The following is a 14,039-nucleotide window of genomic DNA, read 5'->3' as shown; positions in this document are numbered from 1 at the left end:
TGACTATTTCATATACATTATGCACTTCTCTCTCTCTCTCTCTCTCTCTCTCTCTCTCTCTCTCTCTCTCTCTCTCTCTCTCTCTCTCTCTCTCTCTCTCTCTCTCTCTCTCTCTCTCTCTCAAAGAATTAAAAGTGTGCCAATCAACGTATTCTGTTTTTATTTGACAGGAAGGGTATTTGAGTTTATCAGCAAAGAGGATTTTTTGGAACTTGGAGGTGATTATGATTGTTGTAAAGACGGTGGAACAAGTAAGTAATGTCTTGAGAATTAAATCTTGCCAATATTAAAAATCTATTAAATGTATACATAGAGGTTACTTATTACTGACACGTTGCTGACAAAACATTCTATTGTCTTCATAGGCAAGTTCACCATACCATGCCACTGTCCAGATCGGATATTTGGTGTAAGGAGCCACTGGCATTGTCCCAAGTGTGCCAAAATAATAAATAGATCAGGAGATTTCAAATCCCACTTAAAAAATCATGGTAGGTCGATGTAAATGATTAAAATCATACTCTTTGTATCTTTGACAAGTTTATAAGTTAAACTGCATCTGTCAAATGTATTATTTCCTTTCTTTGCCACATCAGGTATGATGGTGACAACAACATGTTCTGGTGAGTACACTGACAATTTTAAACCAAACAGAAGTAGAGATACAACTGTGATTTATAACTCAAATGGCAATAATTAAAATGGAATTTTTTTTCTCAGACGTGGACCATCCTTCTGTGCCTACTGTTGAACTTGACCAAGTCCAACAAGGAACCAGGATGTGCCATATATGTGGAATTCATGAAAAAGAACAGCATGATGGACAAGAACCCATGCTATGCATTGACCCCAAAAATGGACTGCATGTGAACACAAAACATTCCCATGGTATTAGACTTCCTATACATGTACAGAAGTGTATACCAGAACGACTGTATGATTGTGAAGTGGATGAATGTAGGGACTTTATGAGCATAGCTGCCCAAAGTGGAAACCCTGGTAAAGAATGCTACCACCTTGAGAGGACCAGAAAAGCTCATGCTTATATTCCACCAGCAGCACTGAAAAACGAGTCTGTGATAGAGATGGTGGGAAAAGGACTCATTTCAACATGTAGGCAGCAACAATGTATGACAGTCTACCAGCGTGCTAACTCAGAGGAAGTTGACTGTGTGTTTCCAATTTTCTGGGGGGAACACAGTCTCTCTGATAGATACATCTTCTTCTCAGTGTACACTGGTGAGAAGGACAGCTGGTGCAAGTTTGGGAGGACACTGTCAACATTTGATACTAAAACAGGTAAATGGCACTGCCAGTGTATAGGCTCAAAAAACAGAATCAGCTGTATACATAGATACTTGTCTATGTGGTGGCTGTTCCAAGAGCATCCTCACTTGGCCAAAAATGCAGTAGATACCTCAAATGAGGACATTGAAGACATTGAGGAAATGGTCAGCGGAAATCTGGGTATGCCTTATCAGCCTGAATACACACATAGTAGTGTGATCACTATGACCAACTACTTGTGGAATTTCAAGAGAATCCCAGAGGATCTACCACGGGATTTAACAAAGACAGAAAAGCCTGTTCCAGAGAACTTTGAGCCTACAGAGACAAATTGTCCTTACTGTCCAGGGCCGTGTCCTCCTGAACTGAACAATGCTTTTGTCTTAACAACACAAGCAACAGTTTATGGGATATTTTCTCAGAACAAAGGTAGGGCATTCTGTACAGTTTTCACACTTAAGCCACTTATATAAATTATGCATATATAAAAAGGGAAATGCCAATAAATGTGTGTTGATATGTTTTCATGTAGGTATTTCAGTCTATGGAAAGGAGTGCCCAGTTTGCAGAAACATAGTTCGTTTTCAAGAGTACAATTCTGGATTTCATAATTACAACAACAGGGTCTTTCTTTCCATACCCTTGTGTTCTTTTCTGACAACTGGTCTTTCGGTGAGTACATACAATCGGATTGTTACAACTGTGGGGCACATTTGTACTAAATTAAGCACATACAAAAAAATTTACAACATATGTTTAAAAACATTTATTTTATTCTTTGCAGAATCACATTGCTGTTGGACGGATGTTGCGTACAATTGAGTCCCATTCTGGGACCAAAGTGCCATACAACTCCCTCAGGAAAGCTTTTTATCACTTCTGCGCTCTCAGAAAGTATTCCTACAACTATTTATGTTACCGTTGTGGACACCATCCATCTGTTGTCATCGCTGACTTATCCCACATTCACATGCATATTGTCACTACCCTTTTTTCACAACTTCCAGTCCATCTCTTGAAACGTCCAGAGAAACATAATATCACTCCACAGGAAACAGAGGTTAATGTGGCAGCAAGGTGGGAGAACCTGGAGAAGGAAATTGTAGCCACCGGACTCTGTGACGGTAAGCATAATATACTGTATACGTTGACAAGTGCTCTGTACAATTTTTTGATATTTTGCAACATTAATAATCTTATTACTCTTAATATGAATGTATACTAATTTTAAGTTAAAATTTTGTATTGTTTCAAAATATGGTTGAAACCATGTATTTTTTTAGTACTTAATTAACATACATGACAGAATTTTAACCTTACAAATTCCATACTTTAGATGCATCTGGCAATCCATTTCGAAGTGCATTGTCTTACTCTGCATTTGCTCCATGGATGGGGCAACATACACGAAACAGTGATACCCTACCAAAAACTGAAGTTTTTAAAGGGCTATCCCACAGTGACAGGGCCAGCACCAGCACCAGTCGTGTTGCAAAGGAAATCGATGAGGACCACATTTTACAAGTTCTCGATTCAAAATCGGTAAAGTACAATGTACATGATTTTTTTACAGTACATTAAATATTGCATTCCTAAACATTTTTAATGTAAATTATTTTTTGATCAGCCAAAAAAGGACGACCTGACAAAAGCCTGCAATGTCCTCGGAGTGTCTGCCAGTGGATCAATCGCTGATATGATAAACAGGCTTGAGGAGCTTCTCCTTTATAAGGATGTTTATCCCAAAATGTTTGTGAAGCTCAAAAAAGCTGGAGGTAAGATGGGTTTTGTTAGTCTATGGCATGTATTTAATTTATTTTAGGGATAAATATATTAGAATTTCTTTTGTTTTGTCAGTGTTCAGTATCTTTTTGGTTAAACTCACCTACTCTGTTCCATAAATTAAGCTTACATGTCAAATTTGTTGTAATACAGGTGGAGTGTTACACATGGGATGCACCCATGGAGTGGTGTACTATGCATCACCTTTGTGGTGGCAGGAGTCCGCTCGAGACCATGGAGATGCCCTACTGAGTTTCAAACACCCTCCAACTGTGTACATATGTGACATTGCTGGACGTGTTGCCAGACATGTCAACAATCGTACACATCAACAATTTTTCCAGCCACATGATGGGAGGGTATGTGAGCCAACAGAGGCAAACATATCATTGGCATCTGCTGGGAAGTTGAGGGTAAATCTTGACTGGGTTGCCAACATAAAGAAGAAAACAAGACTTAACCTAGAACACTCAACAACAGAACAGTTTTCACAACCACATCCAGAAACTGGGACATCAGACCGCTTCTCCTTTTATGATCGGTTCCACCAAAAAAAACAAAAACGACCAGAGGAGAAACTGCGAAGTCTGAAAGCAATCCCTGAACTGGCTTCTCTAATCAACACTGCAGAAGCTGAGCAAGTGAATAGGGAGCTGTCCTCAAGCCGGTATTCATTGTGCCAGATGAAAGATACTCACTACATGTTTTCACTACGCCTGTATTTCCATCTTCATAATGCCAGGAAAAACTCAGCATTTCTGAAGGAAATGCAGAAACGTACAGATGAAAACATACATCTAGGACTACACGGCAAACTGGCGTGTGGCCAAAAAGGTAATTATGCGAAATTTGAAGTAATGTGTGCTGTTACACATACATTTTTTATGATAGCTGTTTACTGTGGAGTAATGTATTCATAAATAATTGCAGAAACAATCACACAACAAACAGAACAACAGGGCAGAGATCCACATGTCCCAGCCAAAGTGGACAGTGTGCCTGAGGAGGGAAAGAAGTTTTCTGTGGCGATGTTCCCTATTGAGCAGAGGCACAAGGTAACAGCATTGGAAGTTTCATGCAAATGACAACCATGAACAACAATAACAAATATAACAGTACTATCAACATGTACTGTTAATAGTATTTCATTGTACTTTTTCAACATTAGGAAACAATCTCCAAACTGTATTCTGTCAAGAGGAATGACAATGAAGTAATTGCCAGGATTTCTTCCTATGCCATTTTGTATCTGCGGGACCTGAAATCTGTTCTCCCCCCACATTTGTTGAGTGACACAAGCGGTATAGCAATGCCTTGGCTATCTGATAATGTAAGTACGAAATGCTATAAAGCATTATAAAAGTTGTTTTTTCCTTAGATTTTATGTTAATATGTGATATCACCCCACATATGTTTATATATTAAAAAAAAATCTTTTTTTAAGGCTGTCAATTGCCGCGTTGCTCAAATTGCGGAAGAGACTAAGGATGTAAGTTATTCACCCTGAACCTATGACTTACCTGTGCCATTTATAGGTTATATAAAGACTAAAACCTGTGATTTTGCCTTATCACATCAGAGTTTATGATAACACCAGTCAATATCTGACAATACACAATCGTGACATGGAAATTCTGAAGTAAGAATTTCTTATTGTAATTCTTATTTTTACACACTGTTTCATATAATTACAAATTGTACCCAATACATTATGATTTTTAAATAAATCATTGCATAATAAGTTATTAGAATAAATTATAATACAATTAAAATAATAAATTATTTACATTATATACTAAAGTACTTTTTTTCCTTTTTCAGAGATTCTTTTTAGAAATATTGCATCCTTGGACGATTGGACTGTGTCCAGTCCACAGCAATGGCAGAGAGACGATGGAAGGAACTGTGGTGTTTTCGTATGCACAGTGAGTTAACTGTATTATGTTGATGTTGTTAATATATTCTCTAATATATTACATGTTTGTTGAATATAACTGATTCTGTTAAATCGTTTTTGGAGTAGATGGCAGAGATGGAAGCTAAAAGTATTAAAATGTGCCAGGAAATTCTGCACACTGAACAGATGGGATACCTTCGTCTTTACCATGCCTCATGCATGGTGAAATATCTGCAACCAGAGGTAACCCTTGAAATTCAAAAGGTTTACAGTTTACAGAGTATGCAAAGCTTAACATGAAAGTTTATCCTAGGACTTTCCCCCCGAAGTCAAAATAGTCCAGAGTGCAACACAGACCAGCTGTATGGCCCAGGATGTAGGAGTTTGCATTTATCAAAAATATCAATCAAAGTATGTGATGACTATTTAATTTCCTTATGATCTACAATTTTGATTAAGCAGTTACACTCATTGTTATCATTTATCTGTATGCAGAGTAATGCACCCACAAATCCAGTCACTGGACTGGATTCAGTGTGACCTTTGCAAAAAATGGCTGCATTCTGACTGTGCTGGTATCAGCCTTGAAACGATCACAGAGGAAACATTATTTAGCTGTGGATGTGACACTAACCATGTGCATACCTTTGAGAAGTATGTTATACCTTAAATTATATCTTTTTCATTAAAAAGTACAATATATGTTTTAATACTACTTTGATTTTACAGAACATTGGCACTCTTGAAGAACGGCTGGTTGGTTGACCTTGTAATACAGGATCAAGAGGTCTTGGTAAATATTACAAATTACTAAGCAAACCATTTTACTACTAATATCCTATAGCTGTATCATTTTTAGTATTGTTATTTACAAAGAGGTAGTCTCTCACTGACTTTTCACTTTTGTAATGTTTTTCATGTGTTCACATATTGTATAGCAATATAATCTGTTAGAGCTAGAAAAGTTTACATTTCTTACTTTTGTCTAATTTTGGTAACATTCCAGAGATTGCACAAAGGCTTGAGAAATGGCACAATCCGATCCAGCAGGATGTTTTTATTTAAACATCCCACATTTTCTCCAAAGCTGAGGATGAAACTTAGCAAAAAGTTTTGTTTTTTTGATGAAGAACAGGTATTTCATACTGTTTGCCTTGTTTAACAATTTATATAGTTAAAATAAGTTTATTTATGTTGTACCTTAAGAACACAAGACTGTACAGATGCATAAGAAAGTATATATCAGACGTTATTTTAACATCTCATATTTCATTGGAACGTATATTGTCAATGTAGATTTTCTACAGAAAAATTAGAGAATTACGAATTTACTCTACAAATTGTAATACATTTTTAAAGCATTATTTATATAAACGTTATTATGTACAAATTTAACAAATGTTTTGCTACAGACAGAGAGGATAATTGAAAGAATATACACAAGAATATACACTGCCTAGGGTTTCCCTGGACAACACAACTTACGTTCTTGAAGTTTTGACCCCTGAGGTATATATACAGACACTTTGATACAGTACATGGGACAATATCATTAAATGCACTGTACATATATCTTTCATAATTGTATCTTCTTGTTTTTTAAAGCTAACACTGTTAATGCTGCAGAAGACTGAGGGCTTTTACAGGTTCCAGGCAGAAATGGCTTTACAGTCAAACATTGCTTTGGAGTAAGTCTTTCTTTTACTGTTGTTTTTTCATTCATCTTTAAAACATTTCTGAAAAGCTTATACCCGTGTCTTATTTCTCTTTTAAAGGGTGAAATGTTCAAATCCACCATGGTTTTGATGGCACTTCATCAGTAGAAGTGTCATCCTGTATGAAGAGGGAGGCCCGCTGAACAACTGTACTTTTGGCCCAAAGTTCTAGTAGCCCTGTCCCCATATTCTTTCACATTTCTCCAGTGGTTTATAATATCACTGACATTAAAGACTGTATGTAAACATTGTTATTGAAATATTGATTTAGATACAGTTTACTACTACAGATTACTACTAGTCTCTTATGATCATCAAGCTTGCTCAAAGCCAAGCCAATTTGATCAAAAATACAGAAAGCACAGTAATATTGTGAAATATTACAATTAAAAATAATGGTTTTCTAATTTAATATACTTTAAAATATAATTTATTCCTGTGATCAAAGCTGAATTTTCAGCATCATTACTCCAGTCTTCAGTGTCACATGATCCTTCAGAAATCATTCTAATATGATGATTTGCTGCTCAGTTATTATCAGTATTGGAAACAGTTGTGCTGCTTAATATTATTATTTGTTTTGTGTGATACTTTTTCAGGATTCAATGATCAATAAGAAGTTAAAAAGATCAGCATTTATTCAAAATATAAATCTTTTCTAACAATGTAAGTGTTTACTGTCACTTTTTATCAATTTAACACATCTTTGCTGAATAAAAGTATTACTTTCTTTCAAAAAAATAAAGGAAAAATTACTGACCCCAACTTTTGAACGGTAGAGTATATTGTTACAAAAGAGTTCTGTTTTAAATAAATGCTGGTTTTTTTTTTTTTTTTTTTTTTTTCATTAAGAGAATCCTGAAAAATGTATCACAGGTTATAAAACAAACATTAAGCAGCACAACATTAATAATAAATTATCATATTGACTTCTGAAGGATCATGTGACACTGAAGACTGGAGTAATGATGCTGAAAATTCGGCTTTGATCACTGGAATAAATTACACTTTAAAGTATATTATATAGAAAAAAAACCCATTATTACTCCAACCATTATTTTAAATTGTAATCGAGCGCAGCGTTAGTTCAGTCAGGCCATGTAGGCATAGTGCTGCGACCAGCTGATGAGGTCAGCTGTCAAATCGCTCCAATCACTACCATTCTCCTATTAGACCGGGGACATGTATATGTGGCATTACTGCTCGGTAAGTATGCTCAAACTGCTCGCAACCCTCCCTTCCCTCCCCATTATAAGCATGAGCATATTACTGTGCACCTTCTGGTTGTCGTCTTCTTTTGTTTCAGATCACTAAGGCTTTCAAGTCCCGGCTGGCATGGACCTCACTGCTGAGAGACACTCATCCTCATAACCAAGCTACAGTATAGACGTCCCACTGCCACATCTACACGATTACCATGTTCGCTTTTAAAGACATTACTAAGTGTCTTAATTGTCTATGTATTTCCAAGCTGAACGTCCCCGGGGGGTTAATGTTAAAGCTCTTGTATGTTCAATTAATTTTGGAGCAAGAACCCCCATAAGGAACCAGACCGCCAAAGATAAATTGTGTTCAATAAACTCAAGTAACTTGCCAAAGTGGTCCTGTCTGAAATAATATTTGACAATAGTACTGTTTTTTTCTGAATTTTTGATTAAATAAATGCAGGCTTGATGGGCATAAAATACTTATTTCAAAAACATTACAAATAGCAATGTGTCTAAACTTTTGACCAGTACTGTAAATATTTATACATATTTATAGCAATATATTTATAAAATGTATGTAAATAACACTTATTTCTAATCTTAGAAATGCATGCAAATTGCAATAGGGGACTTTTTGGAAGTTTTATCACAACAAATTGTTGGTGAAATACTGAAACACTAATAAACATTCTTTTTATATACATGTATTGCATTTTTGTCTTTTTTTTTTTTTTAGGTTACTGTTGTATAACTTGGTTGCAAAACTACATCAGTGTGTGTGAGATTAATGTACCTGGCCTCATTAACGCAAAATAGGTAACAGTGTCATAATTTACATTGAAATGTATTGTCAAATCTTGCCTAAACATTGTTAGACTTTAATAACAAAACAGATCTTTAAGAATTTGTTTTCCTAGTCATCTTACATTACTTAATAGTTACTTAAGAAAATATAACTGTAACGGGTCACGTGACAGGTATACGGTGGTAGGCTATACGAGTGAGAGGCGCAAGGCAGATGCATACAGCTGTGACGGTTCGAGTGACAGGCGCGTTTAATCCATGACAGGTCGCGGGGCAGGCGGGTATAGGCGTATATCTGTGACAGGTCGAGTGGCAGGCGCGTATATCCGTGGCAGGTCGACTGACAGGCGCATATATCTGTGACAGGTTGAGTGGCAGCTGCCACTAGAGGCGACGGGTCGAGTGACAGGTCTCAGTGGCAGCTGCCCCTGCCACGCAAAGATTTTACACCCTCTCGTCTTTTGGGCGCCTTTCCGCGCGCCTACTTTTAAATTTAAAGGGCCGGAAGTAGGAAAATTCGAACCAGTTTGAACTTTGATTAAAAAAATATCTTATCTCTAACAAAGTTAGCTGAAGCCTATAACATGATTAAAAAAAAAAAAAAAAAGTTAAATAATAAATGGTTTGAAAAGTTAATAATATCAAAATAACATACAATGTTCTCATTGCAGTTTGTGCTGATTTACCCACTCATAATTTAATTTATCAATTAATATTATGATAGGCTATTTTTTTTTTTCATAAAAAAGTCATTTATAAATGTAAATGTCAATATTCAGCCAAACTGTAAGACAAATTAAATATTTTTATTAATGTTTGTTTTGTTTTGTAATGTTTTATTTATTTATTAGTTTATTAATTAATTTATTTACTTATTACAATATCAGGGTCACTTAAAGCAGTTTATAAAATGACACTGCCTGCTTACATTGTTAATCCTGCATTTCATTCAACCAATCATATTTGAGTGACAAGTTTACAGTTTATGTCAAGTTTATGCATCAACCAGAGTTTTGTGCTGGTTATCATTTCCTGCTTTAAGGATAATGGGTTGGGTTAGGTTTAGGGGTAGCGTTAGGACTAACTTGCCCTTGGGATCTTGTTACAAGATCAACAAAACATGTGGACAGAGGAATATGTCCTGCTTGAAACCATGGCAAAGATTTTAACATACAGCAGCTCAAAATATCTCTCTACCAAACATTAAAATGTATGTTCCAAGACCATAAAAACAGTTCACTAATTTTAACTATGTTGTCATGTTTCTCAATCAGACACTCTACTTACAGTACATGTACAGCAAAACTGACTGTAAAAGCTGTAATAGTGCACATCTCTGTTTCTGCTCTACAGTACACACACGCACACACACGTTGTGTTTTCAAGTTTTATGGGGACTTTCCATAGACATAATGATTTTTATACTGTACAAACTGCATAATCTATCCCTCTACATTAAACCTACCCATCACAGAAAGCTTTCTACAATTGACATTTTCCAAAAACATAATTTATTGTGAATTTTAAGCTGTCATCTTAACCCCCCCCCCCACCCCCCACCCCCCACCCCCCCCCAATTGTACTGCCTATGTCATTATAGACATTTGTGTCCTCATAAAATAAACCACATATACCTGTACACACAAACACACACACACACACACACACACACACACACACACACACACACACACACACACACACACAAGCACACCAATAAAGTTATGTTAAAAAAAATTTACAGGGCAGGCCGATCCACAGCTGATATAGCCGCCTTCTCCAGATTAGCCTGTACAATTAACAGTGTTGCATCCTATATCAAATTTCCTGAAAAATATTAATGCTATATTTTCAGTTTCATTTTTAGCTATACATCTAAATTAACCAGTTTTTAAAGGTGCTCCTTCCAAAGCCAGAAGTGGCCTTGTTTTTTTTTATGATATTTAGAGCGGATTTTCTGTGTCAACTGTACCGTATATTTACCAAAAGTGGCCCTAATTGTTATTAACTATTAACTTGCTTACTGTTCCATTTTGAGCTTACAACCTGGTTGGCCAGTGCTGACTGTGCCATACATATGCCAAATGTGGTCCAAAGTTGGAGTAATGTATTCAAGCCATATTTGTTATGCCATGTCTGGGCCACTTTAGGTTCACATTCAGAATCGCCAGTGATTACACTCCGTCATCTTTGCCAAAACTGGCCCAGTTGTGTTTTAAGATAACTGGGCCATATTTGCTGCATTATATGTGGGCCAGTTTAGGCTCACACCCTGGTTTGCCAGTGCTGACTATGCTGTACATTGGCCAAATGTGGTCCAAAGTTGGATTAATGTATTCGGGCCATATTTGTTATGCCATGTGTGGGCCACTTTAGGTTCACATTCAGAATCACCAGTGATTACTGTGCCGTACATTTGCCAAATGTGGTCCAACGCTGGAGTAATGTATTCGGGCCATATTTGTTATGCCATTTGTGGGCACCTTTAGGTTCACATTCAGATTTGCCAGTCGTTACTGTCCCTCAACTTTGCCAAAACTGGCCCAGATAAGATAACTGGGCCACATTTGCTGCATTATATGTGGGCCAGTTTGGACTCACACCCTGGTTAGCCAGTGCTGACTGTGCCGTACATTTGCCAAACGTGGTTCAAAGTTGGAGTAATGTATTCAGGCCATATTTGTTATGCCATGTGTGGGCCACTTCAGGTTCAAATTCAGAATCGCCAGTGATTACTGACCCATAAGTTTGCCAAAACTGGCCCAGATATGTTTTAAGATATCTGGGCCACATTTGCTGCATTATATGTGGGCCAGTTTAGACTCACACCCTGGTTAGCCAGTGATGACTGTGCCATACATTTGCCAAATGTGGTCCAAAGTTGGATTAATGTATTCGGGCCATATTTGTTATGCCATGTGTGGGCCACTTTAGGTTCACATTCAGAATCACCAGTGATTACTGTGCCGTACATTTGCCAAATGTGGTCCAACGCTGGAGTAATGTATTCGGGCCATATTTGTTATGCCATTTGTGGGCACCTTTAGGTTCACATTCAGATTTGCCAGTCGTTACTGTCCCTCAACTTTGCCAAAACTGGCCCAGATAAGATAACTGGGCCACATTTGCTGCATTATATGTGGGCCAGTTTGGACTCACACCCTGGTTAGCCAGTGCTGACTGTGCCGTACATTTGCCAAACGTGGTTCAAAGTTGGAGTAATGTATTCAGGCCATATTTGTTATGCCATGTGTGGGCCACTTCAGGTTCAAATTCAGAATCGCCAGTGATTACTGTCCCATAAGTTTGCCAAAACTGGCCCAGATATGTTTTAAGATATCTGGGCCACATTTGCTGCATTATATGTGGGCCAGTTTAGACTCACACCCTGGTTAGCCAGTGATGACTGTGCCATACATTTGCCAAATGTGGTCCAAAGTTGGATTAATGTATTCGGGCCATATTTGTTATGCCATGTGTGGGCCACTTTAGGTTCACATTCAGAATCACCAGTGATTACTGTGCCGTACATTTGCCAAATGTGGTCCAACGCTGGAGTAATGTATTCGGGCCATATTTGTTATGCCATTTGTGGGCACCTTTAGGTTCACATTCAGATTTGCCAGTCGTTACTGTCCCTCAACTTTGCCAAAACTGGCCCAGATAAGATAACTGGGCCACATTTGCTGCATTATATGTGGGCCAGTTTGGACTCACACCCTGGTTAGCCAGTGCTGACTGTGCCGTACATTTGCCAAACGTGGTTCAAAGTTGGAGTAATGTATTCAGGCCATATTTGTTATGCCATGTGTGGGCCACTTCAGGTTCAAATTCAGAATCGCCAGTGATTACTGTCCCATAAGTTTGCCAAAACTGGCCCAGATATGTTTTAAGATATCTGGGCCACATTTGCTGCATTATATGTGGGCCAGTTTAGACTCACACCCTGGTTAGCCAGTGATGACTGTGCCATACATTTGCCAAATGTGGTCCAAAGCTGGAGTAATGTATTCGGGCCATATTTGTTATGCCATGTGTGGGCCACTTTAGGTTCACATTCAGATTTGCCATTTGTTACTGTCCCTCATCTTTGCCAAAACTGGCCCAGATATGTTTTAAGATATCTGGGCCACATTTGCTGCATTATATGTGGCCAGTTTAGGCTCACACCCTGGTTAGCCAGTGCTGACTGTGCCGTACATTTGCCAAACGTGGACCAAAGTTGGATTAATGTATTTGGGCCATATTTGTTATGCCATGTGTGGGCCACTTTAGGTTCACATTCAGAATCTCCAGTGATTACTTTCCCACATCTTTGCCAAAACTGGCCCAGTTGTGTTTTAAGATAACTGGGCCACATTTGCTGCAGCATATGTGGGCCATATTTGGTTTACACCCAGATTAGCCATTGTTGATTGTGCCACATTTCTGCCAAAGATGGCCCACATTTGGTTTGTGATATTTGGGCCATATTCATTATTTATCACATGGGCCACTTCAGGCTCACATTCAGATTACACATTGCCGTAAGTGCCGCGTCTTTGCCTAGAAAGGCCCACATGTGATTTGAAATATTTGGGTCATATTTGCCATGTTACATATGGGCCACTTAAGGCTCACATACATTTTGTCCGGGCCATAAGAAGGCCTGCAGTGCCGCATCATTGCCTGAAGTGGCCCACATCCGTTTGCTATATGGGGTCAGTCAGATTTACAGCATGTGAATTCATCAGTTTCTCCCAAAATATATGCAAGTAAGTGGCTGGTGAACTGGAAGAATAATAGAGTAAACTTTATAGTTACGTAGGCCCATTATGTGTGTCTGATATGAATAAATGTCGGCAAATTATATTTGAATGGATTGTTATTACTGCTTTCACTGATGTCTGACATCAGTGTGTATTTTATAAACTCTAAATGTATTGTTTTAATGGTGCTTATGTGTATTTAAATGTCTGAAACCTTAAAAGAAGCATTATGTGGCTGAAAACACTGCATAACTTTGGTATATGACAAGAGCTGCGCACGTCCGTCTCACAGCCAAAGCGCAAAAGCACAGTTTGGATCTGGCAGTTATGTGACGTCGCTGAACGTTCGAAATCCCATATGTGGGACCGTACCGCTCAAAGGGTTAAAGCTAGTGTTCAGTTATTTACTAATGTGAAAAGTATCTGGGTAATAAGTTGAATACATAGAATGTGGTAGGTAATTGCTGAACATCTTAAAACATCTGAAATCTTAGCAATTACATTACAGTATGATAAAGAGGTGCGATCTTTAATTAATATGTTTAATGTTAGTAGAGATGAAAATATCCAAAAAGTTATAGGCTATTGTACATAAATA

General features: G+C 37.7%; 2 protein-coding genes and 1 long non-coding RNA gene across 3 annotated transcripts; all 3 read left to right on the top strand.

The window, feature by feature from the left end:
* The first annotated feature begins 779 nt into the window (after positions 1 to 779).
* Positions 780 to 1,864, top strand: LOC127510170 (uncharacterized). Its single transcript, XM_051889674.1, has 2 exons — positions 780 to 1,682; positions 1,829 to 1,864. The coding sequence occupies exons 1-2, from the start codon at positions 780 to 782 to the stop codon at positions 1,862 to 1,864; spliced, it is 939 nt and encodes a 312-aa protein (XP_051745634.1).
* A 1,367-nt stretch (positions 1,865 to 3,231) lies between these two features.
* On the top strand, positions 3,232 to 4,525 carry LOC127508678 (uncharacterized). The gene is made up of 3 exons (XM_051886817.1): positions 3,232 to 3,903; positions 4,000 to 4,124; positions 4,238 to 4,525. The coding sequence occupies exons 1-3, from the start codon at positions 3,237 to 3,239 to the stop codon at positions 4,427 to 4,429; spliced, it is 984 nt and encodes a 327-aa protein (XP_051742777.1). The 5' UTR covers positions 3,232 to 3,236; the 3' UTR covers positions 4,430 to 4,525.
* A 365-nt stretch (positions 4,526 to 4,890) lies between these two features.
* Positions 4,891 to 6,931, top strand: LOC127508679 (uncharacterized). The gene is made up of 8 exons (XR_007928862.1): positions 4,891 to 4,994; positions 5,093 to 5,209; positions 5,280 to 5,377; positions 5,462 to 5,620; positions 5,696 to 5,759; positions 5,973 to 6,101; positions 6,379 to 6,654; positions 6,742 to 6,931. It is a non-coding gene; the product is annotated as an uncharacterized LOC127508679 (long non-coding RNA).
* The last annotated feature ends 7,108 nt before the right edge of the window (positions 6,932 to 14,039 follow it).

The sequence above is a fragment of the Ctenopharyngodon idella genome, chromosome 3, assembly GCF_019924925.1.
Source record: "Ctenopharyngodon idella isolate HZGC_01 chromosome 3, HZGC01, whole genome shotgun sequence".
In the NCBI taxonomy this organism is placed as follows: Eukaryota; Metazoa; Chordata; class Actinopteri; order Cypriniformes; family Xenocyprididae; genus Ctenopharyngodon; species Ctenopharyngodon idella.
This window is presented reverse-complemented; position numbering and strand designations above follow the sequence as displayed.

Excerpts from the sequence above, each read along its gene's own strand:
- LOC127510170 (XM_051889674.1), top strand. The coding sequence starts at position 780 with ATGTGCCATATATGTGGAATTCATGAAAAAGAACAGCATGATGGACAA. Across the intron at positions 1,683-1,828 it reads CTTTTGTCTTAACAACACAA|TCTATGGAAAGGAGTGCCCA; the intron begins GCAACAGTTTAT and ends TAGGTATTTCAG.
- LOC127508678 (XM_051886817.1), top strand. The coding sequence starts at position 3,237 with ATGGGATGCACCCATGGAGTGGTGTACTATGCATCACCTTTGTGGTGG. Across the intron at positions 3,904-3,999 it reads ACTGGCGTGTGGCCAAAAAG|AAACAATCACACAACAAACA; the intron begins GTAATTATGCGA and ends AAATAATTGCAG. Across the intron at positions 4,125-4,237 it reads CTATTGAGCAGAGGCACAAG|GAAACAATCTCCAAACTGTA; the intron begins GTAACAGCATTG and ends TTTCAACATTAG.